The 27,420-nt window shown below is 40.0% G+C and overlaps 1 protein-coding gene across 3 annotated transcripts in view; it reads right to left on the bottom strand.

Moving 5' to 3' along the window:
• Positions 1–2,100: 2,100 nt before the first annotated feature.
• Positions 2,101–27,420, bottom strand: part of stmn3 (stathmin-like 3) — a 41,651-nt gene continuing 16,331 nt past the window's right edge. For 2 of the 3 annotated variants that reach the window (XM_050039036.1, XM_050039038.1), the window contains exons 3-6: positions 15,655–15,750; positions 11,521–11,699; positions 8,225–8,416; positions 2,101–2,402 (exon numbers count right to left, since the gene is read on the bottom strand). In XM_050039036.1, the coding sequence (XP_049894993.1) occupies positions 2,343–2,402; positions 8,225–8,416; positions 11,521–11,699; positions 15,655–15,750 (527 nt within the window). In that variant the 3' untranslated portion in view covers positions 2,101–2,342. Of the gene's footprint in view, positions 2,403–8,220; positions 8,417–11,520; positions 11,700–15,654; positions 15,751–27,420 lie in introns of all 3 variants that reach the window. The other variant, XM_050039037.1, reaches the window with a different exon arrangement.

Here is a 27,420-nt window from a genome sequence, read left to right on the forward strand (position 1 = left end):
CTACTTTAAACAAATATTGGTCACAGAACTGAAATAGTATGAAGAGTATATGGTTGTCAGTTGTCAATTTTCCAGTCATACCCATCCATTCATCCATCCAAAGTTTTAATTTAAGTCTGTTACAAACAGACCAGCTGAACATGTTCTTGCCTGCCTATTTGTTTGGCTGACAGTTTTTCTGATCACTGAGATAATGCTGATTTGACATAAAGTAAAAAATAAATAAATAAATTAAAGTAGCTTTGCAATTAGCATACTACTGTTGCCATTTTCTCGTAGCCTGCTTCATTTCTCCAGAGATAGCTTCAATAGTGAAGCTTTATTATTATTATTGTTGTATACAATATTGTTGTATGCATAAATATTTAATTAAATACACCATTTTGAAAAATGGCAATGTTCCCTTTACCCTCACCAAAATTTAGTGTAACTTTGGAGTGTTATTTGGTTGGTACTAATGGATGCCTTGTGTTCCCCAGTTCAATATGATACCTGTGTAGTCACTGGAGCTTTAAAACTAAGCACAATATACATATTTTACTATTATGGGAAGTAAATAAAGTATGTAAATCAGGGTTTAAGGTCTTCACTTTATAACCCTAACAAAACAAACAGTACCTATTCTCAGCTATCATCCTCCTCCACACCACTCACCTCCAGTCTCCATCACAACCAGCACCCATGGCAGGGGCAGCAGGCTGAGCAAAGTACTTTAGATGTCCCCATCCCCAGCAACACTTTCCAGCTCCTCCTGGGGGACACCAAGGCGTTCCCAGGGCAGATGAGATATAAAATCCATCCAGAGTGTTCTGGGTCTACCCCAGAGTCTCCCACCAGTTGGTTGTTCCTGGAACACCTCTAACAGGAGGCACCCAGGAGGATCCTGATCATATGCCTGAATCACATCAACTGGCCCCTTTCGATGCGAAGGAGCAGTGTCTCTACTCAGAGCTCCCCACAGATGTCCCAGTTCCTCACTCTATCTCTAAGGCTGAGCCCAGCCACCCTACAGAGGAAACTCATTTCGGCTGATGGTATCCACAATCTCATTCTTTCGGTCACTACCCAGAGCTCATGACCATATGTGAGGGTTGGGACGTAGATGGAACAGTAAATCAAAAGCTTCTCCTTCCAGTTCAGCTCCCTCTTCACCACAAGAGTCCATGAATATCACACAGAATCAGAGACAAGGGACAATCTTGGTGGAGGCCCACACCCACCGATTGCAATTACATCCATGGTCATGGTAAATCCTAATGCATGATAATCATACATTTTTATGCTAAATGTTAGCATGTAATCATGCTTAGTTACATGGTAACATGGTAACTGTTGAATGCTGCACATTAGTTTGTAACACCCAATAGTTGTTAGAAGGTATGTTAGCACTTTAAAATTAGCATAGGGTGTGATCAGGGTTGTTTTCTCAGACTTTAGGGCGCTCCTTCAGAGCCACATAAGACTATAGACAATTTTTTTATAAGCTCAGTTCAGTGTATTTTAACCCTGGGCCTTATCATTCCAGTTTTGGCACCATGACAACTTAACTTAAAGGTCCCATATTGTAAAAAGTCAGATTTCCATCTCTGTTTTTATTATAAAGCAGGTGTTTAGCAAGTGCTAAATACTGTGAAAGTATCAAGACGCACAATGCACAGAGAAATGCAAACAGTCCGTATTACAGAGACATGCCGCTAAAATGTAGCGTTTCAGACAAAGTTTGAATACAGGTGTTTCAGCAGTGACAGGATGAGGACATTAAAGAGTTAAAGAGTTTCTTACATTAAATGTTCTAGTAGAAACCCAAAATACAAGTATGAACCTGAAAATGAGCAGAATATGGGTCCTTTAAAATTTGGTTTAAGAGCTTTAAGTTGCTCCATGGTCTCAAGTCTTTAGGCTGAAACGAAATTCCACCAAGGGCCCTAAAAAACTCAGTACAGTCTTGCAGGAGTCATGACAAACTCTCAGTAAATTAATTATCTTTGTCAGACAGGTCACCTTCAGTTTGCATTATTTTTAGCTGAACCTCTTTTTATTTAGAGACTATTGTCACCTGACGCTTCCTCTCACTTTCAAGACAAACCCAACACAGACCTCATCTGGCTCAGGATTGGACTTTATTTCAGTTGTACTTGACTTCAACTTGAGAATATCAGAATATGTATCTGCACTTCCAAATGTGTGTGGTTTACCAAAACTGAAAGAGATGAGTAACAATATTGGGTGCTGATTAACTAGTCTGAGTCCTGAAAGGTGCACTGTAGGATGAGGTCAGTGAGTACAGAACAACAGAAGAACTTTGACACACTAATGAGTTTAACAAGTAACATCCACCGTGTTCAGCCGGAGAGATCAGCCTGAAGTTCCTTGTTCCTGCGCACTTCAGCAGCGTGGACTTCCTGTGAAATAAAGTAATAAATTATCACACAGGCATGACGCAAAATGAAACTTACTGAGAAAGAATGACAGAGGGAGGGGCTTCTGTGGAACATGAAACTTAGAGACACAACATTGTTTTTTTAATCTCTGACAGCCAGAAAAACACTGAGCTTTTGAAACTTCCTGGAGAGGTTGTCAGAAAGTTTACATAAGATACACAAATTGTGTTTCAGGAAACCTTAAGCCATGTTTAATGTGCGTTTTGAATCAACTAAATGTTACAGCACTTCACACAAACCCCACCTGCGCCTATGGCATAGACTCTGCATAGAGTTGACGCACAAGTATAAATCTGCCTTAATTTGGGCCCTAGGCCTTTTTTGGGGTATTTTTACTGCATTTACTTTTAAGCTCATATCACAGTCATTATAAAGGCTACATACACATGCTATATCTTGTTTTTTTCAGGAAAATATGGGCTATCCAGATTTGTCATCATTTCATGTCCTTCTATGTGCCTGTATTTTATATTAATTTTTATATCAATGAAAAAAACAAATCCATGTTACTAAATTCTTACATTCTTACATGTATCTCAGCATAGCAAGTTGGAAGTTGACATATTCTGCCATATATGAAGAGGGGAGACTCTCTGGAATCTGGCAATATAAGAACCATGATGCTGGGACATTCTGTCACTTCACAGCTGTCCAAAAGCTGGTTTGTGCCAGGCGGACATGATTGCCAGTATTTTTTCATTATTGCAAGAAATTCCATTGACTCATTCACAAGTCAAAAATGTGTTTTATCTGAAAGAAACATGTAATATTTACATCTAATATGATAGAAGAATAGTCAACCAAGTGCAATGATGTCCTCCAAGATAATATTTGCCACTTTGTTTGCAGTAAAAAAAAACATTCTGGACGTTTTCTTGTCGACATGATCTTGACTTACTTCTCTGTGCTCTGTGCTGCTCTTTGGCCTGACCTGAAGGTTTTTTTGTTGTTGTTTTTCAGTTTCAGTTATATATTTGGGGGANTACATATTTTTTTAGATTATATTTAATTTATTCAAATCCTAATTTTCATTTTACAGATCCATTTTGGCCTATTGTGTGCTGCTTAAGCAGGTGACGGTTTAAGCCAAGAAGCTCATCGAATCATCTTCATAGGGAACCAGTCATTTACCACCTGCTTTACAAAGATTTGAACATAGATTAAAGATGTAATTTTTGCCCCACCAATATGTACACTGGACATACAAAGATAATATTTGCAAAGGTGATTTTTGTAACAATTTTTTCCCCCCAATAGATACAAATAGAATCCAAGAAGCACACTGGGCAGTCAGTAAAAATAATCTAATAAAACCACGAAAGGCATAGAAGACAGTGCAGTGAAAAAACAATAAAGGGGGAAAATATATTTATATACAAGTCAAGAAATACATCATGAATTAAATGTAATGATAATTTCCTTTTAAAATTTTCTAAGGATAAAGAGCTCTTGACAACATATATTTTGGTGTTCCAAATCTGTGTACCACAATATCTGTTGCATTAGGGTGCAATTGGCTTCACTATCTGTTGGGTTTAATAGATTAAGTTGGATGATATACTGCATCACAGGGACGCTTCATATCTTCAGAAGCAAACTTGGTTATACTGGTCTCCTGCCACACCCACTTTAACTGTGGTGTATTTTTTGGCTTCCTGCGATTTTGTGATAGGAGCACATTTCATGAGAAGTGAAACAGAATCTGCAAGTGGTGACAGAGTCAGTGGATAAGACTAGCTGAGACTGGTTTTATTTTGACATCATATGGTGCACTGCGCAGTAAAGGTGTGTGTGTGTGGGAGGGTTGGATTTAAGACTGGTTATGACTAACTTTAACCTCAACAAAAACTGTCTGATGTAATCCTACATCAAAGTTACATTCAGCCCTTAAGAGTTCCATTAAATCCAACCCATTTTGTTGGAACGAAAGCTTATTTGCTTTCTTGCTGAGATAATTTCAAACACAAGCACACAAATTAGCTTCACTATAACTCACAGGATTCACAGACAAAACACTTGCTGAACACATTTTCCCTACAAACACATCATGCTAATGTTTCTAGCATAAGTCTATGGCATTTTACATTGTATAAATTAGCCTATCGGCTAGTGGAATTTTCTTCTACTCATATAAAACCAGGGACAACAGCAACATTTAACTAAGGTAATGTTACAAAATCTGGCTCCATTACAACTCACAAGGTTCACTCAATCAACTGTCTTACACGAAACACATTTTCCAAACAAATACAACATGCTAACATTATTAGCACAAGCCTATGGCATTTTACATTGTATAATTTAGCCTGGCGACAAGCAGAGATTTCCACTACTCATATGAAGCCAGGATAAATCACATACAGGACTTAAAATGCTATTTTGTGGGGGCTTCACTGTCTTTACAATTTATTGTTTCTTATATGTGAAATAAATAAAAGTTTGGTCTACGTCGCCATGATGTTTAGTGACATTTCTAGGGAGGTGCACATCAGGCTATGGCGTAGGTACAGCAGTGATTCGAAGCAGAAGTATAAATCCCACTTTAGATGAGAAAATTGATACCTCTCACATGTCTGAATGCTAAATATAAGGCTACAGCCAGCAGCTGGCTAACCTAGCTTATTAAAAGTGTTATATTTAACATACAATCATATTTGTGGTATCATTTTTCTTTTCTAAATCTCTTTATCAGCCTTCTCATGTAACTCCTTTGACCTTTTCCTTTAAAGAAATGTAATGCAACATTTTTACCTTAAAATAACAGCTCCTAAATTCTTTTGATGGTTCACTAACTTGCAATAGGGAGAACAGTGCCCCTGTCACTACCACTTCCTGTTCCTGCACTGTGTAACTTTGGTGAGCAGGTCAGATCATCAAAGTGGAAAGCTTTACAGCACCAGCTAACTCGGCTGTTTGGCACTGCGTTTTGTTTTGTTTTGTCAGTGCTTCATCTGTATGTGTGTGATTTTGATGTTTTCTTTTGATACTAGGACGATTCGATATAGTTTTTTTTTTTTTTTTTAAAGAAGCTAGCTCAATATTCTCAGTATGGATATTATTATCAATTAGACCAAAGAGGATGTTTATGAGGAAGGAAAGAAGAGAAAAGAGTGACAGAGCAAGAGGTCAGACAAGAGTCAACCAACAAACAAATTGTTTATACTGTCCTGACATAAGCTGTAGTGATCCGTCTCATGGCTGATGGAAAAACGACAACAATCTGACGGCCAATTGTACACCCCAGGCCCCCAGGAAATGCGCTGGGTTTTGAAGCTAATTTTGTAGTGGCCAAACAGTGGTACTGAAACTTCCAGGGTCCGTCACGTGATGCCAATGGGCCCAAAAAGACTTTTCCCCGTGAAATTACATTGTGAAAGAGAGATTTGTAAATCAGTGGACACATTTTTTGAGCATCAGAACCACTGTGAAATGAGTCGTTCCTAATGTTTAGCAGTCCTGACGTTACTAACCTAACTATATTTCTCAGTAGCACAGTACACAGTACATTTCTCCCAGGAAAAGCTCTGAAGTGCAACAGACTTTTTTCTGTGGAGGTCTGGATAAAAGTAAGTAATGTGACTGATTCCAGCACCACACCGAGGCATGGTCAACACTTCCATGTTATATCATATGCTAATCCTCCAGTTTATTCTGCTCACTGCTTCGCTATTGGCTATTTCTTGGCAAGAACCGCCCAGCTGTCTCTGATTGGCTACATTGCATTTCTTGACGCATCTCTCACGTGTCTTGTCCATGGACTGTATATATTGTGGATTTGCAGTGGACGCTAGAGAAATGACAGATTGTGACAGATTGGAGAGAGTGACATAATGATTTGTTCATGTTCCAAAAAAAGAAAAGTTTCATTTAGATCTGTTATTTTTATTGTTTATATAACTGTCTTTTATTTATTATGGTTTTATTGACTGAAAAATATATTTTGGAATTTTGTTTTTGAATTACTGAGCCAGAGAGGCCAAGACAGAGAAATGCATTAAGTAGGAAGAGGAGAGAGAAAGACAGAGAGAGCAATAGGCCGACTGATAATGACGTTATTAGAGGACATGGTCAAATTTCACAAAGTCTTAAAAAAAAATAAATAAATAAATAAAAAAGTTTTAATTTAAGTCTGTTATACACAGACCAACTGAACATTTTCCTGCCTGCCTATTTGTTTGGCTGACAGTGTTTCTTATCACTGAGATAAATCTGATTTGACATAAAGTAGAACAAAATAGAATAAAAGTAACTTTGCAAGTAGCATACTATTGTTGCCATTTTCTCATAGCTTGGCCTGCTACATTTCTCTGGGGATAGCTTCAGTGTAGTGGAACTTATTTTGATGTAGTAACATTTTCCAAGTAGCTTGCCCAACACTGCTCGTCCCACTATCAAGATTAAATCCCCTGAGTCTGTAAACATTAGAAAAGTCTGAAAGAGCTGCAAGATGAAATTATTTTATCCCCATTCAAGTTAGCAGAGCAGGCGCACTCAGGCACGCTTGGAGGTGCTCGGCGGCGGTAAGACTCTAGTGCACCTACTCTAAGGGCCCAGTGACGATGAATCATCAGGTAATTTTATACTGCAGTAATAGAGTTTTTGTGGCCTAATGCTCCACTGAGCAGCTTTCATAGGAATGAATGGGGCCCTGCCACCGATGCTGTATCCAGGTCTCTTTATACATCCTCAGTGTAGCAAAAAGGGGAAAAGCAAAGCAAAAAGACAGAACAGCCATTTCCAATCCTGACAGGAGAGGAAGGTGGAGAGCGAGAGGAGTGAGAGGAGATAAATTAGGCACACCTGTGAGATGAGGGAAGGGGGAAATCAACAAACAAACTGCATGAAGGAGAACAGAGAGGAGTGAGAGTGGCTCAAGGGGCAGAAATTCAAAGTTTACTTCAGTTATGGACATCTTTGCGCAAAACCCTTAAAGGGAAAAACATAAAGTCAACAGTAAAGTGAGCAGTGGTCAAAACAAGGACCAGCTAGACAGCGTAACATTCTGGATAACGAAGCTTCTTGAAGAAGTGTGCTGATCCCTGTGAGCAGGTGGGATGAAAGGACTCTCATCTAATTCTGAAACCTGTTTATATGCACCAGTGGACTTCTTTGCTGTGGCCATCAGAAAAGTTCTCCTACACTGCCCTCTCCCAGCTTCTCCCAAATTCACATTACACCTCCTCAGCCATACCCCCCCACAGACAAACTCCCCACACATGCTATACTGAACTTGATTGAACTGCATTCATTTTTTTGCACAGCCAAAGCCATTAAGACACAATCCTTGATCTAAATGTAAATGTAGTTTTTTTTTATTGTGGAGTTTTGTATTATATATTGTATTTGATGTATTTTAATGTGTTTTGATTGGCTCCGACCTTGGCCAGGCCTATCTTGTAAAAGATATTTTCAATCTCAATGGGACTTCCTGGTTAAATAAAGGTTAAATAAAATAAAATAAGGTAGAAGGGTTAGAAATGACTGAAATTAGTTTATATTACCATATGTGTGAACATTTATAATTCATTTGCTAAAAAATTGCTACTGTGTCTAATTTGTCCACACAAATTAGACACAGTAGCAATTTACATATCCAGATTTTGAGGAAAACCATAACTGTCAGATGTTTTTCATACCCACTATCAGATAATGTTAGTTTGTGTTGCTTGTGAGACTATAAAACTAAAGCAGACCTTGTTGGGAAAGAAAATAGTGCCCTCCTGGCCTTGACAAAATAACATTAGTATTAATTTACAAATGTATCACAGAATGGGAAGACTTGCTTTCTCACGCAGCCTTTGTTTAAGAGCATTGAGGTAGGCCTCCCGGTTCTCCTTGGTGGCCTCCATCTTTTGGATGAGCTTCTCCTCCGTCCTCTTACTAAAGATGTTGTTCTCCTCGCGAGCTTTGTGGAGAACCTCCTGCTCGTGCTCCCTCTTCTCCGCCAGCTGCTTCAGCACCAGGGCCTCCTGGGACTACAGCAGGGTGGGGAGAGGTGGGGGGTATAGATTTTGGGGACAGACAAATAAGGTGCTTATTATTAATGATGATATTGATTATGGCAATGTATGGTGAAGATGGCAGGGATTTAAAAAAAAAAGCAGGTTCCACCACTTAATTGCTTAATATTGTTTTGAAATAAAAACATGACACCCTCTGAAGTTTCTAACAGTAAATCCCTATATCTACTATTTGCTCCATTGAGTCACATGCCCTTTAGATCAGAGAAACAGGTTTTACTTGCAATGTGGTTTACAGCACAATCTGTTCAGTGCCATTCAGTGTCAGTAACACAGAGTATTCTTGTGTTTATTGTTATGTGTTTTGGAGGACCAAACATATGGTTGTGGTGGTATGTATCAGTTGTGCTTAATTGGTACCCCAAGTTGTAGACCAACTTGAAAAAGTCTACAACCACCCCTTATAACTGTAATCTTGCAAACCCTATTAATTGTGTCACCCTGAAAATTATTTTGCAGGCTATTCTCACAAATTTTTCATGTTTTCCTACGAACAGCAGTGCACCCAAATTCATACATATCTCATGTATTTTGAAAGGCTGCAATCACATGACCAATGCACTGACAAGAGATAACAAGGAAGCAGTCCAGAGCGGTCTTGTAAAGAGGCAGGTTAGGGTGGTGGATGCGTTACAAAAACCCAGACTTTCCCCTGGAGTTACGTGTTTGTAAGTTTGCGTTAATTACGTAACTGTGTGTTAAGGATGTAAGTTCATTCGTGGGGTGCTAATTTGTAGGAGATACGATAGGATAGGCAGCAGTTCAGCCCATAGGGACTTGACTTGGGAACCAGAGGGTCACCGGTTCAAGTCTACGTACAGACCAAATATGGAGCGTGGACTGGTAGCTAGAGAGGTGCCAATTCACCTCCTGGGCACTGCCACGGTGCCCTTGAGCAAGACTCATTTATTTTCATACATAAAGTGAGAATAAATGAGCCTTAACACTTCCTTGTGCCAGGGTGCATGTGTTCACACTCTCTTTTCCCTGTTTCTTGTATTTGTACTGTAAAGTCTTTACTCCCATCCTTTCTTATGCTGACATCCAGTAATCAGTCTGAAGAGCTATCACAGTAGAAAACTGGGGAAGCCTACAGCTAAAAGATAGCAGGTCTTAGAAAGATGAGCTGAATGGAAGAACATACCAGGGCTCATTCCTTTGCAGCAGGATTAGAGTTGTTTGAGGTTAACTGATTTGAAGGGAGGTAAAGAGGTGGTGGCTTAGCTGGGACTTTACATTGTCTGGAACTGGTCTTCATTGTACAAGTCTGTACATTCAGCAAACCTGTTTGTTCAGAATCACTGTCTGATGTCACAGAGTGATGGAAGCCAACTGAACCACACCATCTGCAAAAAGTAAAGATGCAATTCTGAGGTCAAACTGGACCCCTTCATCCCCCCGGCTGCACTTTGGGAACCTGTCCATGAGTATCACAAACAGAATCGGAGACAAGGGACAACCCTGGCAGAGAGTAACTGAGCATTTTTGGACATACACTTATATGCTTTTATTCTGACTGTGAGATGAACAGATGGTTATCAATCTCATGTTTGTGCTTTAAATTTCCCATCATTCTCACTTGGGAGTTATCACACATAGATACCCCCACTGTTAGCCCTAAGGCTCAATTATACTCCCTTTGCATATGAAAATAGATAAGTCTGTTGTAAACATCACTGCTCTCATACTACAAGATCATAATAAAGTACCTTTTAACAGAGGCAGAGCTGTAGACAGTGGTGGTTTGTGTGGCCATTAAATACATCAGGACATGTGGAAGGAGAATTCTTTTCTCTACGTTAGTGATTTGTTCCTTTCTTTGTTGTCTCTTTTGGTCGTATGTCACTTGAACTACACTTCACTGCCTCTGTGATCTCTGGTGGTACTGCTCCGTTTTGTCCATATACGCATCCGTAACCTTATACTTATTTTTTCATAGATCAGTTTGTATGATATGCTATTAAAAAAAACATGTACTTTTGTCACTAACATAATGTAAAGTATGTTAGTAATGCATACGACACAACACATACATCACTAGTGTAGCATGCTACACCACCATACTAGGTTACATTGTCAGTGAAAGAAGTCAACTTTGACTTTGGGGCATGAACACTGGTCTCCTGGGTGAAAGCTATGTGCTTGTTTGACCCATCAACCATGCCTCCCACCCACCAGATGCTTATTTCAGTATTTGAACAACGTTATGCGGACTTTTTCGCTTTTTATGCTATGTCACATCACTTCCTCCTCTGCTCCTGCTCCAGGGAACTGGGGAGCACTTCATCCCAGCGCTTCAAACAAACAAAAAAAAAAACGCTGGTGGTGCCTTTTTTAATGACGTGCTGCACGCGGGTTTTGTTTATATGACAGTAGCCTAAAGAAGCAGCAGTGATGGCACTGGCACCTTTCTGAAAAGCTTAGAGTGGCGGCACAAAAAAGGCGGAGCGCTCTGAAAAAAAGATGTTGGGCACGGCACTTTTGCTCCAGGTGGCTGCATATGCCCGCTCCTCATAGAGAACAACTGAAAAATGCTATGTGGACACAGGCCCTTACACCCTTTAGTGGGAAATATTTCTTGGTGAGCAATGGCCAGACTTAGTGACTTGCTGGAGTCTTGTTGCCAGGTTTGGTTTCTCCATATAAACAAGAAAACCATCACCTGCGTTCACTGTATCTAGCAACCTGCAATTCAACATTCATCACATGGATGATACAATGGCTGAACTGGATTTGATTTCACCAGTGAGAAAACAACTTTTTGCTTATTTATTTAATCATATAAATAAATATTATATTATTATTAACTTTTTAAGATCTTGAGAATGACAAGACTTCAGTTAGGGTTTGATACCAATACCAAATGAAGAATGAAAAAATGAAAAATAGAATCAGTAGAGTGGGAAAAGGCACAGAAAATTCTAAACTGAGACATAAGGAGTTTATTGTGCTTAATGTGTCCCAGTGCAGATGAATCACTTTTGAAGTCAATTACAAAATCAAAGGATTATCAATGGTACTTTAACATGACACCATGCTGTGATGACATATCTGCTCACCTTCCTCCTCTCCTCAGCAGCCTCCAGCCTCTTCTGGAGTTCCTCCAGGGACATCTCCCTCCTCTGGGGAGAGGACAGTGGCTGGTGCTGGCTTTTGTCCGCGGACTGATGGGGATCTTTCAGGATAACCTCAAACGACTGGCCTGATGCTCGCTTGTTCAAACCCTTCACCTCCAGGTCTGACACAGCCGGAATCCAGATCCACGCACCAAAGGTAAAACACAAGTTAGTTAGGTGCAACTTTTTTCTTTTAGCTTGCTTGAGTTTTCATATATCAGAGGGGTTGGTGATACATCTCTTGAATATGTCTCAGCATTGTTGTCAAAAATACTGTATTTGGGGGTGCCCTGGTGGCTGAAGGGTTTAAGATGTAGACCATGAACCGCAACACTCCCGGTTCATATCCTGTTGGGGACCTTCACTCCATCTCATTACCCATCTCTCTCTTCCCTCCTCATTTCCTGAATGTCTCTCGTCATTCAACTATAACAATTTAACAAATTTACAAAATTTGGTACATGGGGAGAGCTGTGATGAGAAAGGAGCTGTGATTATGGTTGGTTATAAATGGACTAGAGTATAACCTTTACAATGTGCAGTAGAGCAAAGACATGTTTCCTTTTATGGACGAAAAGTCATTTTGCTCTGTGCTTTCACACAGAAACCTGCTGTGAGTATTTGTCCCATGAAATTTAAAAGGATTTTCTTTTTCTGAAATAAGTCAATGCTGACAAAACTGCTCCATACTCAAGTTTCAAGTTCACAGTTCTCATTAGATTTATCTGATCATGCAGATCGAAAAAGATCTATGAAAGAAAAAGTGTGTATCCAAGTGAGTGAACTTTATATATGAATATTAACATCATATTCTTGTAATCTTGTCTTTTGTTGCACTTTGTATTGCCTAGTTTACAGGATATGCCTTTTTCTTTTCTTTTCTTTTTTTTTTTTTTACTGTATGTTAGCATTAACTAGTCCCACAATCACAGGCTTATTGAAAAGACTGTCCTGTGGTGTGATGGTCTTTCTGAAGAGAACACAGTGATATTTGTTTCTGACCTTGGCAGGGACTTGATTCATGCAGGATGGCTTATCAGCTGTTGCCCCTGGCGATGATTCAAGCATTTGAACTGTCCCTCTCTGCTAGATTTCATGTTACTTGAAATGTAGTTTTTTTAAGAGTAGCTTATGAATAAGGCATATGCACAGAAAACATATGCTTAGTTTGGATGATAAACTAAGATGCAGCCAACAAAATGTATTGTTTGTGTTTTACCAAGTTAATTTCTTTTCTCACTCACAGTGATTGTAGTTGGTACAGGATGCAAATTAGATTGTGTTTAGGCCCTGATAAAAGCTTTTGAATTTTCATGATCAGTTAATACAACCTGAAACACAAGTTCAGACCAAGTTAAAGGACACATTAAAGGAACTAAATTTAAGCAAAAAACAAAAAAGTTGACTAACTACAGCAGAGCAAAACAAATTAAAGTTCATAAACTAAATGGATAACCTCAGCATTTTTCAACCTGCACCCTATTTCCCTGTGTAAATTGGTCAAAGAGACGGATGTCGACAACAGTTTTTGAAATTGGTCCAGTATTGAGCGAGCAGGCAGCGGCTGGCAGCCGTGGGATGGGCTGTAATGGAAGCACACTGGGCAACTGAACACTGTCATTGTAGGTCCATTATTATTTTTGACACAGACAGGCTTCCATTGTTTTTTAAGTGTCTGAAGTGTCTCCTTACCTTTCACCAGAGATATTGGATAAAGGAGATACCCCACCGTAGGCTTATCCAATGTTAAGAAAATGGTTACTCTTCCTGTCTCCTAAGTGGGTGTGGTTAGCTCTCCCTCCAATCAGAGCCTGTTCTCCCTCAACCCCCACCACCTGTTGAACAAGTCTCCTACGGGGGCGTGGCGCTGACGTCACTGAATCAGGAAGTGAGCTGAGTGGATTATCTCGCTTTATCCAATATCTCTGCTTTCACTTGATCCGGTCTGTTTGTTATTACCTTGTTAAGCAGAAGTCTCATTATGAAATATAATGAGATGTCACAATATTGCACTTGTTGCAGGAAGACAACAGTGGAAATGTGTGTGAGATCTGGAGAGAGCATAATAATCAGAGTATAGTGTTATCTAAATAATATTCAATATCATGGATGATTATTTACCTGATTTCAATAATGTGGATGTGGTTTTTGAATTTGATCATTACCAATATTTACATGTGCGGGAGTATACGGATGAAGAGTGGATGAAGGGAGAGAGAGAGAGAGAGAGAGAGAGAGAGAGAGACACCAGGCTGCAGAGTGGGAACGAAATGCTGCATGTCACACAGCTCGAGAGACTGATAGTGGGTGCTGTTACCCTATGTTCACAGTTTATGCATTTGTGGGCTGTGCTGACAAAATGAGAAGCTACACTTAGAGCAGATTTCACAGAATATCTTTGTTGAATATGGAAACCCTGAAGTTTTGGCTAGCTGTGTGTAAAATGGATCTCAACACTACTGTCCAGTGTCCATACACTGCACATGCAGACCTGCAGGTCTGCAATGGCCACCAGGATGACTACTATCTGTCAAAGAGTAGAAGAACACTGCTGTTCCAAGAGCGGATTTAGTGCTGCAGATGAGCGGAGGTATGGTAATACTATTAGCTAAAGTCATTACACATGAAAGGATAACAGCAAAAACAATCAATCAATAAACCATTAGGAGGTGCAAAATATCAAGTGATTCAACAAACAAATTTTATATTTAAGGAAACTATACAGATTGATGACCCATTTTCATCAGCTGACATTCATAATAAAGTGATATCAACAAGCTGACACTATCTGTGCCACAGTGTGTGTGCATGGTGTAAAAATATATTCATGCTTCGGTATTATACGACCTATAATATATTTTTGTTATATTTCATGCCTACATTTGCTCTTCCTTTTCATCAAGGGGATACCTACTGGCTATGAAGGACCATGGTAATGTTAGTTTTTGCAGGAGACCCTATACACAGTCTTTGCTAATAAGATAATCATCTGTTATTCCCACAGAGGGGAACTTTACAATTTTACAGTAGCAAAGGGGATAATGTTATAACAAGAAGCATCGGCAGGTTTTAATGAATATGTAAACAGTAAAATAAGAACCTCCTCTGCCTTTTTTTCTCTCTCCTCATCTGCTCTTCATCTGTATACTCTGTCACACTTCAGACACTTGCAATAACCATATGAGCCACTCTGTTTCAAAAATAACCACTTCTAATGGACATACAGTGATGGTGTTAAATTTCCCTGTGTGCTTCCATTGCAGCCTGTTGCACAGCTCCTGGCCACTGCCTGCTCGCTCAATACTGGACCAATTTCAAAAACTGTATGTCACATCATTCCCTTTGACCAGTTTACACAGGGAAATAGGGTCCAGGTTGAAAATGCCTAAGTTATCCTTTAATCTTTTGAAAAAAGACACCAGGACATTTGGATTGATGAAAGCAGGGGTGGACTGGCCATATAGCATACCGAGCAGTTTCCCGATGAGCCGGTGTGCCTTTTGGGCCAACACACCTGTCTTTTTTTTCTTCCTTTTTTTTTTTTTTGACCGGCCAATAATACAGGTGGTCCAGCCCATTGGTATATTTTCTTAATTAAAACTGGGCTGGCCCAATCACATTTTAAGCTCCTCCCTCTTTGGGCTTACTGCCCCCTTGAAACTAAAAAATGTGCCAAAATGGATAATACAAAACACAAGAAAGGCTGCTCAGAGTAATTCAGTTTCATCTCTCCCTCTACTCTCGCACTGTGAGCAGGCAGGCAGGAGAGCGTTTATGTATATAAATATATATATCTATATATAAATAGATATAATTCAGAATGTAGGAAATTAAGTGCTTGACACTCAAATGTGCGTATGATATAATATGTATATATGACTTATTTTTGTGTGATGGATTGCAGTGGGCCGGTCTGGGTCACATTGCCAGGGCCAACCTTTTTGTCCCAGTCCACACCTGGATGGAAGAGGCAATAAATCAACTGCTTTATAAGGATGTACAGTACATGGCACAGTTTGTCAGGCAGACAGACAGGCGGGCACATAGACTGACAGTCAGATATACAGACAGACTGACCTCCATACTGATAGAGGCTGTTGGGATGAGGCTGTGTGTAGAAGCAGGAGCAGAGTAGAGACAGCATGGACATCTCCTTGAGCTTGTCTGTGTAGGCTGTTACAGAGAGATAGAAGAACACATGTTAGATTTGAAACCATAAGTCTAAAACACTTTGTCAAACAAAACACAGAGCTTTCACCCTGGAGGCTGCAGTTTATATCCCGTGTGAAACCAAAACTCAGTCTCGGTTTAACATAATGTTGCATCATTTACATGCAGTCGTTGCGCACTGACATCCCCCACATGACATATTTGTGTCACATTATGTTACTTAACAAACATACTTATTTTAACCCAAAGCATGATCTTTTTTCTATGCCTAACCAAGTAGTTTTGTTGCCTAAACCTAACTGTGACCATCTCACAACATGAACCATGTGTTAAAATGTGACTAATCTGTGCATATAGATAAACTAAAGGGTGCCCTGTGCGGCACTATTGAACGCCAAAGGTGTGTCCGTATTTGACAACCTGGGAATGAGAGTGGGTTGGCTTCTCCATATCTGTATGTATCGTCACAACCCAGTCTCACTCCTGACTCGTTAAATACTGATGCTTGGTCAGTGGTGCTTGGTGTCAGATACCAACACACACAGAGGCACCCTTGAGCAGGAGAGCTGATCATGGTATGAGGCACACCAGCTGGCGGCATTTTTTGACACTCCGATCAACTGCCGTAGTATTAAGACCGAGAAAGTCCGCAATAGGGTGGGATGGAGTGGAGGTAGATGGGTGAAACAAACTCCAGAATTTTACCTTGAAGACAGCTGTTTGTGCCCCGTGTGAAACAAAAAGTCAGTGGAGTTATTTCTATAACATAGTGTGCTACTATGTGCAGCATACTATGCTAGTGACATATGTCATGTGACATAGCATATGTCAACATATGTATGTAACATACAGTACATCCGGTGATGTTATCTGAAGTTATTAACAGACATACTTATTTAAGCCAAACCTTCATGTATTTTTTTGTTTTAAATCAAACCATGTACTTTTGCTGCCTAAACCTGAGGAAGTAAATCTTAAAACAAATTATTTTCCTGCCTATGTTCTAGCTTTATTTTGAAAACAAAAAAGACTATGCATTAACCAGCAGGAACTGTACATTTCTTGTGGAAACAGATATTTATTTTGAAAAGACACAATGCATGTAATGAGTGTAAACTGACTTGCTGTGCTTGAAAATCCAAAAGTGATGCTAGAGGGGTATCTAGAGTTTCACAGTTTGAAATGTAGGGCCACAGACCAAGAGTCCATATGTTTTACAAATTGGTAGTGAAAATGTGTTGATCATCAAGATCGTGGAACTTCTGAGGTAGTAACTGACACCTCTTTTATCCTTGCAACACCTTCCATTAAAGCAATAATATGCGATGAGTGTCCTAGTACACTGAAATAACAGTGGACAGGGACAAAAGGGACAAATCCATCGTACCCGTTGTTATTCCTTGTTACAACTGAGGATCACCACGGTTCAATGGCAAAGTGTAGAAAATACAAGCACATCTGTTTAATCAGACGGGTGTGAGACAGTTGACTGAAAAGCAGAAATGCCTCTTGTATAGGGTTAAAGGCTATGCACACCCACGGTAAACCACACACAGGCTGATTAGACTGCAGGTCAGTGTGGGTGTGTTAAGACTGATATGATTTGATTGATATGTTCTTTACTCTCCTGTTAGCTTTGCTGCACCTGCTATGGTGGGACAAAATTAACCTTAATCATTCTTATTACTTCATTAATCTGGTGACCTCACATAGAGTAATTCCCATCATAGCTCAACCACAGAAACTGCAATCGACTCAAAAGTATAGATTCCATATAAGGCTTAAACCAGGGGATACACATTCAAAAGGAAGATCACTGTAATATTTAACCACCGTTGTCTGCTAACCACAGTCTCAGATACAAATTGCCCACTGTGTGCACCTCACTCACATCATCAGGCCTACAGAGTCATACATGTGTACTGACAGTGGCTGAGCATATAGACAAACACTTCATGTGACTTCAAATGAGAAAGCTATACACTATATATTCTGTAGTATGCATGTTGTTTGTGAATGTATCTATGTTCTATAGACACACATAATGCACACTGTGGAAACAGATTTTAAAAACCTGCCCTGTGTCCTGTTGTGACTGGGCCACTGAACAATTTACAAGTTAGATTTCCCTACATGTTCTTCCACAGGGCCAGTTTAAGAGCTCTCTCTCATAACATGCTGTCCTCTACCTGAACGAGAAAAGTGCTCTCAGTGCAGGTCTCCGCCAAGGGTGTCTGGGTGCATGTGGGTGGGGAACAGGCAGTGCAGGGCAGACTGTGTGTCTAGCATGTATGCGGGACAGTGGTGGAAAGAAGGGGAGACAATATGCAAGTTACGTTATCAAAGTGTTATCTCTATATAGACTGTCTACTCTAGACAGTCTATATGGGAGACAAACCTCAGACGCAATGTCCAATAAAAACTCTCCCTCCTTTCTTCTTGCCTCCAAAACAAAGAAGAGTTGAGTCTCACTCAGCTGTCCCTTCCATCTCCCTTGCAGTCAAGATGGCAGTGGAGAGAAAAAAAAGGGAATTATTTATCTTGTATCATAAACCAGATGCTCTGGTTTGAAATGAGACCAAACTTTTTTATGGATGTCAGTTTTTTTTTAGCTACAACAAAAGCTCAGATGTGGCCTGCAACAACAATTGCCAGAAATACTTTTGCTATGTGACTTTGTTGAGCACTTGCGGCCCCCTACACACCGGTTAGGAGGAGTGAGGAGCCAGCAGTCAGTGAAGGTATAAAACCAACACATTCTCATGCCAACCTTGTCATATATAAACGTTTGGTCATGGACTCTCCATGTCAAGATATGACGTGCAAGGTACCCTTGGTACCCTGTACCAACATCAGCCTGTTACATGCATTGTCTGTTTTCAAAATACACACCTGTTTTCAAAGGAAATGTATAGTTTACATACAGTCTCCTTCAAAATAAATGCACTGTGTTGGTACAATACTGTGAATTGACATTTTTTTTACTTCAACAACAAATGTGCATGGTTATGTTAGCATACAGTCATAAATGTGCACACAAAATATTAGGCTGACGCGTCCAGTAGTTTCTGAGATTAGATGACAGACATATGCACACATAGTGTAGTGCTGTCAGAGCACACCAGCACATCACTTTGTTTTTCTCCAAGTGATGAAGTAGAATATTTGCAGTTTGCATAATCTGGTTGAAATTTGTAAACATTTTATATAGCAAGCGCACTAAAGTGGCTAACTTGCCCTGACTGACTGGTTAACTTCTGCTAAATGAGTGGCTAACTTTTGCTGGTCGAGTAGGTGGCAGCACAAAGGGAAGCCAAACACTGTATATCTGCACACACTGCGATGACACACAGCTGGTTGAGTCTCCCTTTATATTAAGTGTCTTTTGTACCGATTGCCAGTGACGTGGTGGTTCATTTTTAAACTGTGATCTGGTTAAGCTTTAGCCTCTATCTTTATCTTTTTAACCTGTTTTTGCTGATGTTTTTCCTTCAAACATATTGTAGACCCCTCGGTCTGCTTCTCTCTGAATCACTTTTTCATTTTTCCAAAAAAATTGATAATATTTCTTCAAGGAGTGCAGTTAGTTACAGTGTGGGCTCCATGCTCGCTATGACAGCTTGACAGGTTATCACAAAGGGGCAGGGCTTAGCGAAGGGTCAATTGCTACAACCACTCCCCAGAACATACAATTTCATACCTGACTAGGGGCATAGCACCAAATTCTGTGCCCTATGCATAAGCAGTAAATGGACCTGCACTTGTATAGTGTCTTCAAACCACTAAAAGTGCATGTCACATTCACACGCACATTCACACACTACTGGCCAAGGCTACCATAAAAGGTGCCACCTGCCACTCAGTTAATACATATCCATACACTGATGGAATAGCCACTGTCCCAGCCATCACAGTTCATTATTTGCCCAAGGATACTTTGACATGTGGACTGAAGAAGACAGAGATTGAACTGCCGATCCTCCAATTACTGGACGACCCACTCTATCTCCTGAGCCACAGCCACCCCAAGGTAATACTCTCACTATGGATAAGTACATCAACAACCACTACAAAAAATCTGAACTATTCAGTCCAATGGAGTTGCCCATCTGGCACATACGCCAAAAAAGTCTCTGGCTTCTGGATTTACTTTCACAGTGTGCAGCCCACTGAATATGTGCAGCAGTCTTTCTCCAGCAGACCCCACCCACAAGTTCCTGCTCGGCTCATAGACTTAACATTGAGATGACATCACAGATTTCTAAAATATTCCCGCAGCTGGAAGAAAGTTTTACAAATATATAACCACAATTGCTCAAACATTTAGAATAAAAAGATTCATAATTGACCTTGTTTGCAGTTGGAGGTGTCCTGTCTACATTTTTACAGATGTCTCTTTTATAATGGTGGCCTATAGGGAATATGCTTTGTGGGCCACAGGAGATTTTTTTTTTGCTGTGATACCACAAGTGGCCACTGGGAAAAAAATTGCCACAAGGCTGAGCAGCTTTCCTGGGTACCTGGTGTGGAGACAAAGCCCAGTACCATGCCCCTGCTCCTTACTCCATTATTTCCAAGACCCATCCATGTTTAACAAATGAAATACAATGATTAATGACTGTTTAGTTAATGATTATATGTTAACTCTCTTTAACATACATATATTGTGAGTAAATATTTTCCACAGTTTGCTCTGTTCAAAGTGTAAAGTTAGACTGGTATTTATACATCTGACATCATCTCACATGATTTAAAGTATAAGAATAGTCAGCAGTGTAACCATCGAATTGATGTCTGAGAGCTTCTATTGCGTGACTGAAGCTTCAGCACACTACAGTGCATTTCAGGAAAACTTGTTATTTTTAGGAAGATTCTGAATTATTAACATGTACTTTCTGGCTCCACAACCTCCTGGGATAATAACTGTGGTGCTTGCTGCTGTCTGTGCATGTGTGTTTGTGCCTTCTGAGTTTCCCTTTCATGATGCTGAACTTTTTTAAAGCACCAGGATTTAATATGGGGTCACGAGGAGAGAATAAAAGCTGTAGAAAATTATTCAAACTTCATTCTGCTCTTAACAACACATCTGGAAAAGGACAAATGAATTACTAGTCCTGCACAAATTCAGCTGCTGTTTACATCTGTTCATAGCTCATTTTATGCAGACTGTTCTCATGCACTATTTGTACACTTTCCTATGAATAGTAGCTAATGCACCAAAATGCCTACATTCATTAATAAATTCATTAATTTTTTTTCCTTAACTACTTATCCTGTTTGGGGTCGCCGGGGGCCTGGAGCCTATCCCAGCTGACACTGGGCGAGAGGTGAGGTACACCCTGGAGAGGTCACCAGAATATTACAGGGCTGAGACATAGAGACAGACAACCATTCACACTCACATGCACACCTAATGTCACCATTGAACCTAACCTGCATGTCGTGGACTGTGGGAGGAAGCCAGTGAAAACCCATGCTGACATGGGGAGAACATGCAAGCTCCACACAGAAGGGCTCCCCCACCGCAGGGATCAAACCCCCCACACCAGTTTTGAATCAGGAACCCTCTTGCTGTGAGGCGACAGTGCTAACTACCGCACCACCATGCTGCCAAAATTTGTACATATTCCATGTAATAATGAGCCAGTAATCTGTACTGGCAGGCTGCGATCATGTGAACAATGTGGTCAGAAGGAAGCAGTCCCAAGTGACACAAAACACAGGGCTTTCCTCCAGGTGAAGGATGTTCTGTTCACCTCCATGGTTCTGTCTTGTGCAAAGACCCTCTGTCAAAATATTGTTTAAAGACGGTGGTCAGTGATGTTCTGGGGATGCATATCCTTGGAGGGTTGCACAGACCTCCATGTCATAGCCAACGGTACCCTGACTGCTGTTAGGTACCAGGATGAAATCCTCAGAGCAATTGTCAGACCTAACGCTGGTGCAGTGGGCCCTGGGTTCCTCCTGGTGCAGGACAATGCCTGGCCTCATGTGGCCAGAGTGTGTAGGCAGTTCCTGGATGACGAAGGCATTGATGCCATTGGCTGGCCCTCTCGTTACCCTGACCTAAATCCAATTGAGCACCTATGGGACATTATGTGTCAACGCATCCGCCGCCGCCAAGTACCACTGCAGACTGTCCAGGAGCTCACTGATGCCCTGATCCAGGTCTGGGAAGAGATCCCCCATGACACCATCCACTGACTCATCAGGAGCATGCCAAGACATTGTCGGGAGTGCATACAGGCACACAGGGGCCATACACACTACTGAGTCACATTATGAGTTGCTGTGATAAAATTCATGCAAGTTGGATCAGCCTGTGATTTCAATTTTTTACTTTGATTTTGTGACTTTGAATCCAGCCCTCAATGAGTTGATGATTTTGGTTTCCACTGACTGTTCTCAACAATTTAAATAATGTACATCAGTAAAGATTTTCAACTTGAATAATTCATTCATCAAGATCTGATGTGTGATTTAAGTGTTCCCTTACTTTTTTTGATTATGTATCTAATATATATATATATATATCTATATATATATACATATATGTAGTAATCTTATAATAAGAAATTAATCATTAGAAGTTGTTTTAAATTACCACAAACAAACAGACACATAGCAAACCTTGGGGCAGTTTGTGTTTTTTTGTTAATCTTCACCATCAACTATCCCAAGAAGTCAAACATGTCACAAAGATAAAGGCAAAACTGATGGCTAAACCTGTTCCCTAGCTGCATTTCAGTGTACAGTCAAGTGAAGAGGAAGTAAGACTGCAGGATGTAGAAACTTGGGGAAAAGTTTTCAGCCCCAGACCTTCTGAGCTGCATTCATTTCACATGCGTCACAGCAACACTGAGGTTTAAAAAAATGCTTGTAATACCGCACTGTTGCACCTACTTGTAGTATGGCATTTAACACATTCAGAGAAAACAAGGTTGATAAAGATCCTCAGGTGTAGACTGTACAACCAGATGACATAACAATTATAATGTAATTATCGTGCTCTAAGGAATTCAGTGCAGTCATTGTTTAAAAGCACAACAGGTTCATGTGAGTCCAGGGCTGTGGCACACGTCATAAATGTCAATGTCATTTGACAGGACAACCATCAGCTGTGGGATCACACTCATATCCACAGAGACTGTTCACAGGGGTATTATCCTGTTTGGTATCCAAGCATAGGACTGACAAAACAGTTGATCCACAGACAGTTCACTTAGCAGGCATTTCACTTAATTTCTGGAAAGCTCAGTAACAGCAATGTAACGTAGAGTTACTATTAAATGTTTTTGAACCTGTTAACAATTTCAAATGAACAAATGTCACCTCCTAAGAAACAAGTAGGAGAGTATACAGCAGTGATACTCAATTGATGGCCTGTGTTGCTGCTATTATCTAAATCGCAATGGAAATGATAAATTCACACTGGGAATTTTTTATTGTACTGTGACTGTAAATAAGGTGCCAGAGTGCATAGAAAAGGCATCAAATTAGAGTTTACCCTGTGAAAGCAGGGTACGCCTGGATGGGAGAAGAGAGCACTTTAGGTCCCTGACACACCAAGCTTATGGTTGACCTTTGGTCAGCGACCAGTTGTTGGTGAGCGTCTGTTGTAATAGTTTTTGCATTGTGTCCAGGAGCATTAACCAGTCGGCCATTGTCAGCTGTTTTTCACCAGAATCAGTGTGTTAAATCCAAAAATAATGGACGTAGCCCCCATGACATCACCCATTGGTTTGTGGACTCCCATTTTGAAGCCTCAGGTCTGGCATTTCGACCATCGCCATCTTGGTTTTTTTGAGCCAGAGATGACCATATTTGGGTGAGAGGCTGGAACTGTGGAAGAACAAGGGGTGGATCTGACTGAGAAGCTGAGGACAGAATTGGTAGACAGCCTGTCACTCAAAGCGACCACGCCCTTAGTTATGCATAACTTAAAACCTTGATAAAATGTAAACAGGTGAGTTATATAAAAATTCCCCCCCTGTATAGTTGTCATGGATGGGAAAATTGGCTTTAGAGACCAAAACTGTTTTTTGTACCAGGCTGTAAACATGTTTATTTCTGCTGTAAAGTTTAACACAGGGGTCTGTGGGGATTGACTCACTCTTGGGGCCAGCCTCAAGTGGTCATTAGAGGAACTGCAGTTTTTGGCACTTTGGCATTGGCTTCTTTTTTCAGCCCCAGAGGTTGCAGCTTGGACGAATTGTTGGCAAAGCATTATGATTCTTAAGTAAAACAAGAGTTTTTCCTCTGATGGCGACAGGCAGACTATCTGTTCATGATTAGTACACAACCCAATCGCATGGACGTCGGAACTATTTTCTGAGAGGGGGGACAGGATTTTTGTTGGGAGGGGCGGGGGAAGCATGCACACTTATCAATGATTAAGGATTTGATTTGAAGTTATTTTATAATAACATGCAGTTATAAGAGAACTAGAATGGATGAACACGGCATCTTTATTGTTAAGAAAATGAAACTTTGATAACTAAATCAAGCCATTTAAGGAACATAACAGCATTATTTGTAACCTTGAATGAAAAAAAGAAAAGTCTGCGCTCCTGACTCAGGGCTTTCATGCATTTCCAAAAGTGGACCTTCTCTCAGTTGACCTACTGATGAAGATTTTAAGCAGGGTCGAGACATCGCTTTCATCCACAAGGTCACTGTGAGCGTTCATAATGGCCAAATGTGTTAGTCTCTCCTGCGTCATGGTTTTCAGCCTGCGCAAGGCTGAGAAAGAGCACTCGGATGCCGCGACAGACACGGGCAGGGCCAGACAGAGCTTAATGAGCTTCTCCACCTGCAAGGTTTGCAGGATGGACACAACATCCTGGATGCCAAGGCTACTGTATGTAGTCAGGCAGGCTGCATATCACATCAAAAGCATAGATCTATGCATTAATGATATGAAAGATATAAATGTAAGTCAGACAAACTGAGTTTAAATTCAGATTCTTTATTTTTTTTAAAGCGTAATGCAGTGGGTAGGGAGGCTGGGGTGCGGGGGTGCGGATGGGAGGGGGTGCGGCAGCACCCCCCACACCCCTAGTTCCAACGTCTATGCCCAATCGACAGAAAAAATATTGGCATTGTACTTCTGCAAATCAAGGATTCATTACATTTGAATATTATTTTGTAGTGGATATGTTGAAACTTTACATTTCAACAGAGCTGTGGTTTACATGTGGTTACGTTAAAGCACAAAAAACACTTGGTTATGGATAGGAAAAGATCATGTTTGGGTTTAAAATACCATCTTTTGAGTTTGCAATCCTTGCTGGAAATGCAGCAATGTCTCCGTAAAAAAACAACAAAAAAAAGTGGTGTCTCAGTAGGTAACCACCACTTTTTGTGGCACTGTCATAGAAAAATAGGTCGCTAAAAAACACCCATGTTTGGTGCCTAAAATACCACTTGTAAAACAGTCACTAAAAGACAGTCTCTTTTGTTGGTTTTGAACAGTGGTTTGCAGCTTTGCAAGGTTCTTGCCTTGGTGACATGCTATTCACCACCATACCCTCCACCTCCTGATGACAAAATCAGCTCATAATTTACTTCACTTTAGAAATGTTGATATGTACAAATGTAACATATCCGTGGTTTGCAGAGACATTCAGTGCCAACATTTGGTGATGGGGCTGTTCTTACAACAGGCTTGGATCACTTTTCCCAGATCAATTTCATTCATAACTATGAGAAAATTCAATAAGAAAATTGGCAAATGCCACAAATTGTCTTAAATCACTTGCACATTCTACATAAGAACATTTGTTCATGCAATTGCTTTTTGTAAGTTTTTATGTGTAACGCTCATTTTATTTTTATTTATTTACAAAAAAAACCCCTCTAAAGAGTAATGTAAGATAATGTATGATCCTTAAACCCCTAAAAAACATACTTCTCTGTAACATTAAATATTTATTACTAAGTAAGCAACAATTAAAGGTCTAGTGTGTAGGACTTGGAGGCATCTAGCAGTGACTTTGCAAATAGCAACCAACTAAAACCTGTCATGTGTATGCCAAGTGTGTATGAGAAGTACTGTGGCATACAAGAAAACATGATTGGCCCTGCCAGTGTTTGGTTTGTCTATTCTAGGCTACCCAAGAAATAAAATGGTGGACACTGTGGAAGAGGACCCGCTCTAAATGTGGATATAAACAGCTTATTATGAGGTAACAAAAACACAACTATTTTTGGTTTCAGGTGATTATACACTTCTGAAAACATAGTTATGAAAACATTTATTTACAATACCAATAGATGCCCCTTAATCCTAGACAGGACCTTTACAGGAAATGTTGTGCAATAGAGGCTTCAAATAATGAGCAAACAAGTGTCATTTAAACTAATCGTTACAGAAAAGAAAGTTGAAAAAATGAAAAATAAAATAGAATAATTGTATGCCTCTGCACACCAGTCATGTTTCTCTCACAGCTTACATCCATGTCTGTGAAAACATGGATGCTTCACACCCATTGTCCCCTCGAGAGCAGAGAAGATCTATACGATCATCACAGTTTCAAGATTAGTATCACCAACTAAGTATATGACCAAATGTCTCCTCTTCTGTCCCTGAGACATGAGTAATTGCCAGAATAGTGTTTTATGCAGAACATTATGTCATAGTGAAGTTGACCTTTGACCTTTTGGATATAAAATGTCATAACTTTATAATTTCATCCTATTTGACATTTGTGTGACATTGTGTTTCTCATAATTAGTGTAGTTCTTTAATGTTTGTGTAAAAATTAAACATATTCCCTGAGGGTGTTCTCGAGATATCGCATTCACAAGAATGAGACATACACAAGATCACATTGACCTTGAACTTTGACCATTGAAATCCAACCAGTTCATTGTTGAGTCCACGTGGATGTTTGTGCCAAATTTGAGGAAATTCCCTCATGGTTCAAAAGAAAGCCTAGTGGCTAGTGTAGATTTCCTATACTCATATGAAGCCAAGATAAATCACACACAAGACTTAAAATGCTATTTTGTGGAGGCTTTATTGTCTTCATAATTTATTGTTTATTATCTATGAAGTAAAAGGAAATAAAAGCTTTGTTTTTGATGAGGGAAATGGTTTTTATCTTACAAAAATAGATAATTGCCGTGACGGATAGTTACATTCACATGGAGGTGCATGTCAGGCTATGCCATAGGTTACACACTGGGTACGGCGTCGATTCAACACAGGGGTATAAATCCCGCTTAACAAACACACCCATGCTAATGTTAACTGCTAATGCTACTAAACTTTGTGAATCTTCTTCTTCGTCTTCTTTTACGGCAGTTGGTTGGTTGATTTGCGGTCCAGCATGAAACACAAACAAGAGGACGAAGAAGGGAAAAAAGTCATTCAGATTGGTTGAGAAGATGCAGTGAGTACACTACGCTACTTAGAGCGCCCCGTGATTGAGTTGATTTTTTCATGGAACCATTCAATCGTTTGTTAAATTTTTCTCCAACACCATGGTGGGTAGGTTAATAAAATCCACCTGCCACTGGCCAAATTCACCAGCATATGGCAGGTGGTGGGTGCTAGTTTCCAACCCTAATGACATCACCAGAGTATTGGTATATGATTCTTTTTATATATATATATATATATATATATATATATATATATATATATATATATATATATATATATATATA

The sequence above is a fragment of the Epinephelus moara genome, chromosome 24 (assembly GCF_006386435.1).
Source record: "Epinephelus moara isolate mb chromosome 24, YSFRI_EMoa_1.0, whole genome shotgun sequence".
Taxonomy (NCBI): Eukaryota; Metazoa; Chordata; class Actinopteri; order Perciformes; family Serranidae; genus Epinephelus; species Epinephelus moara.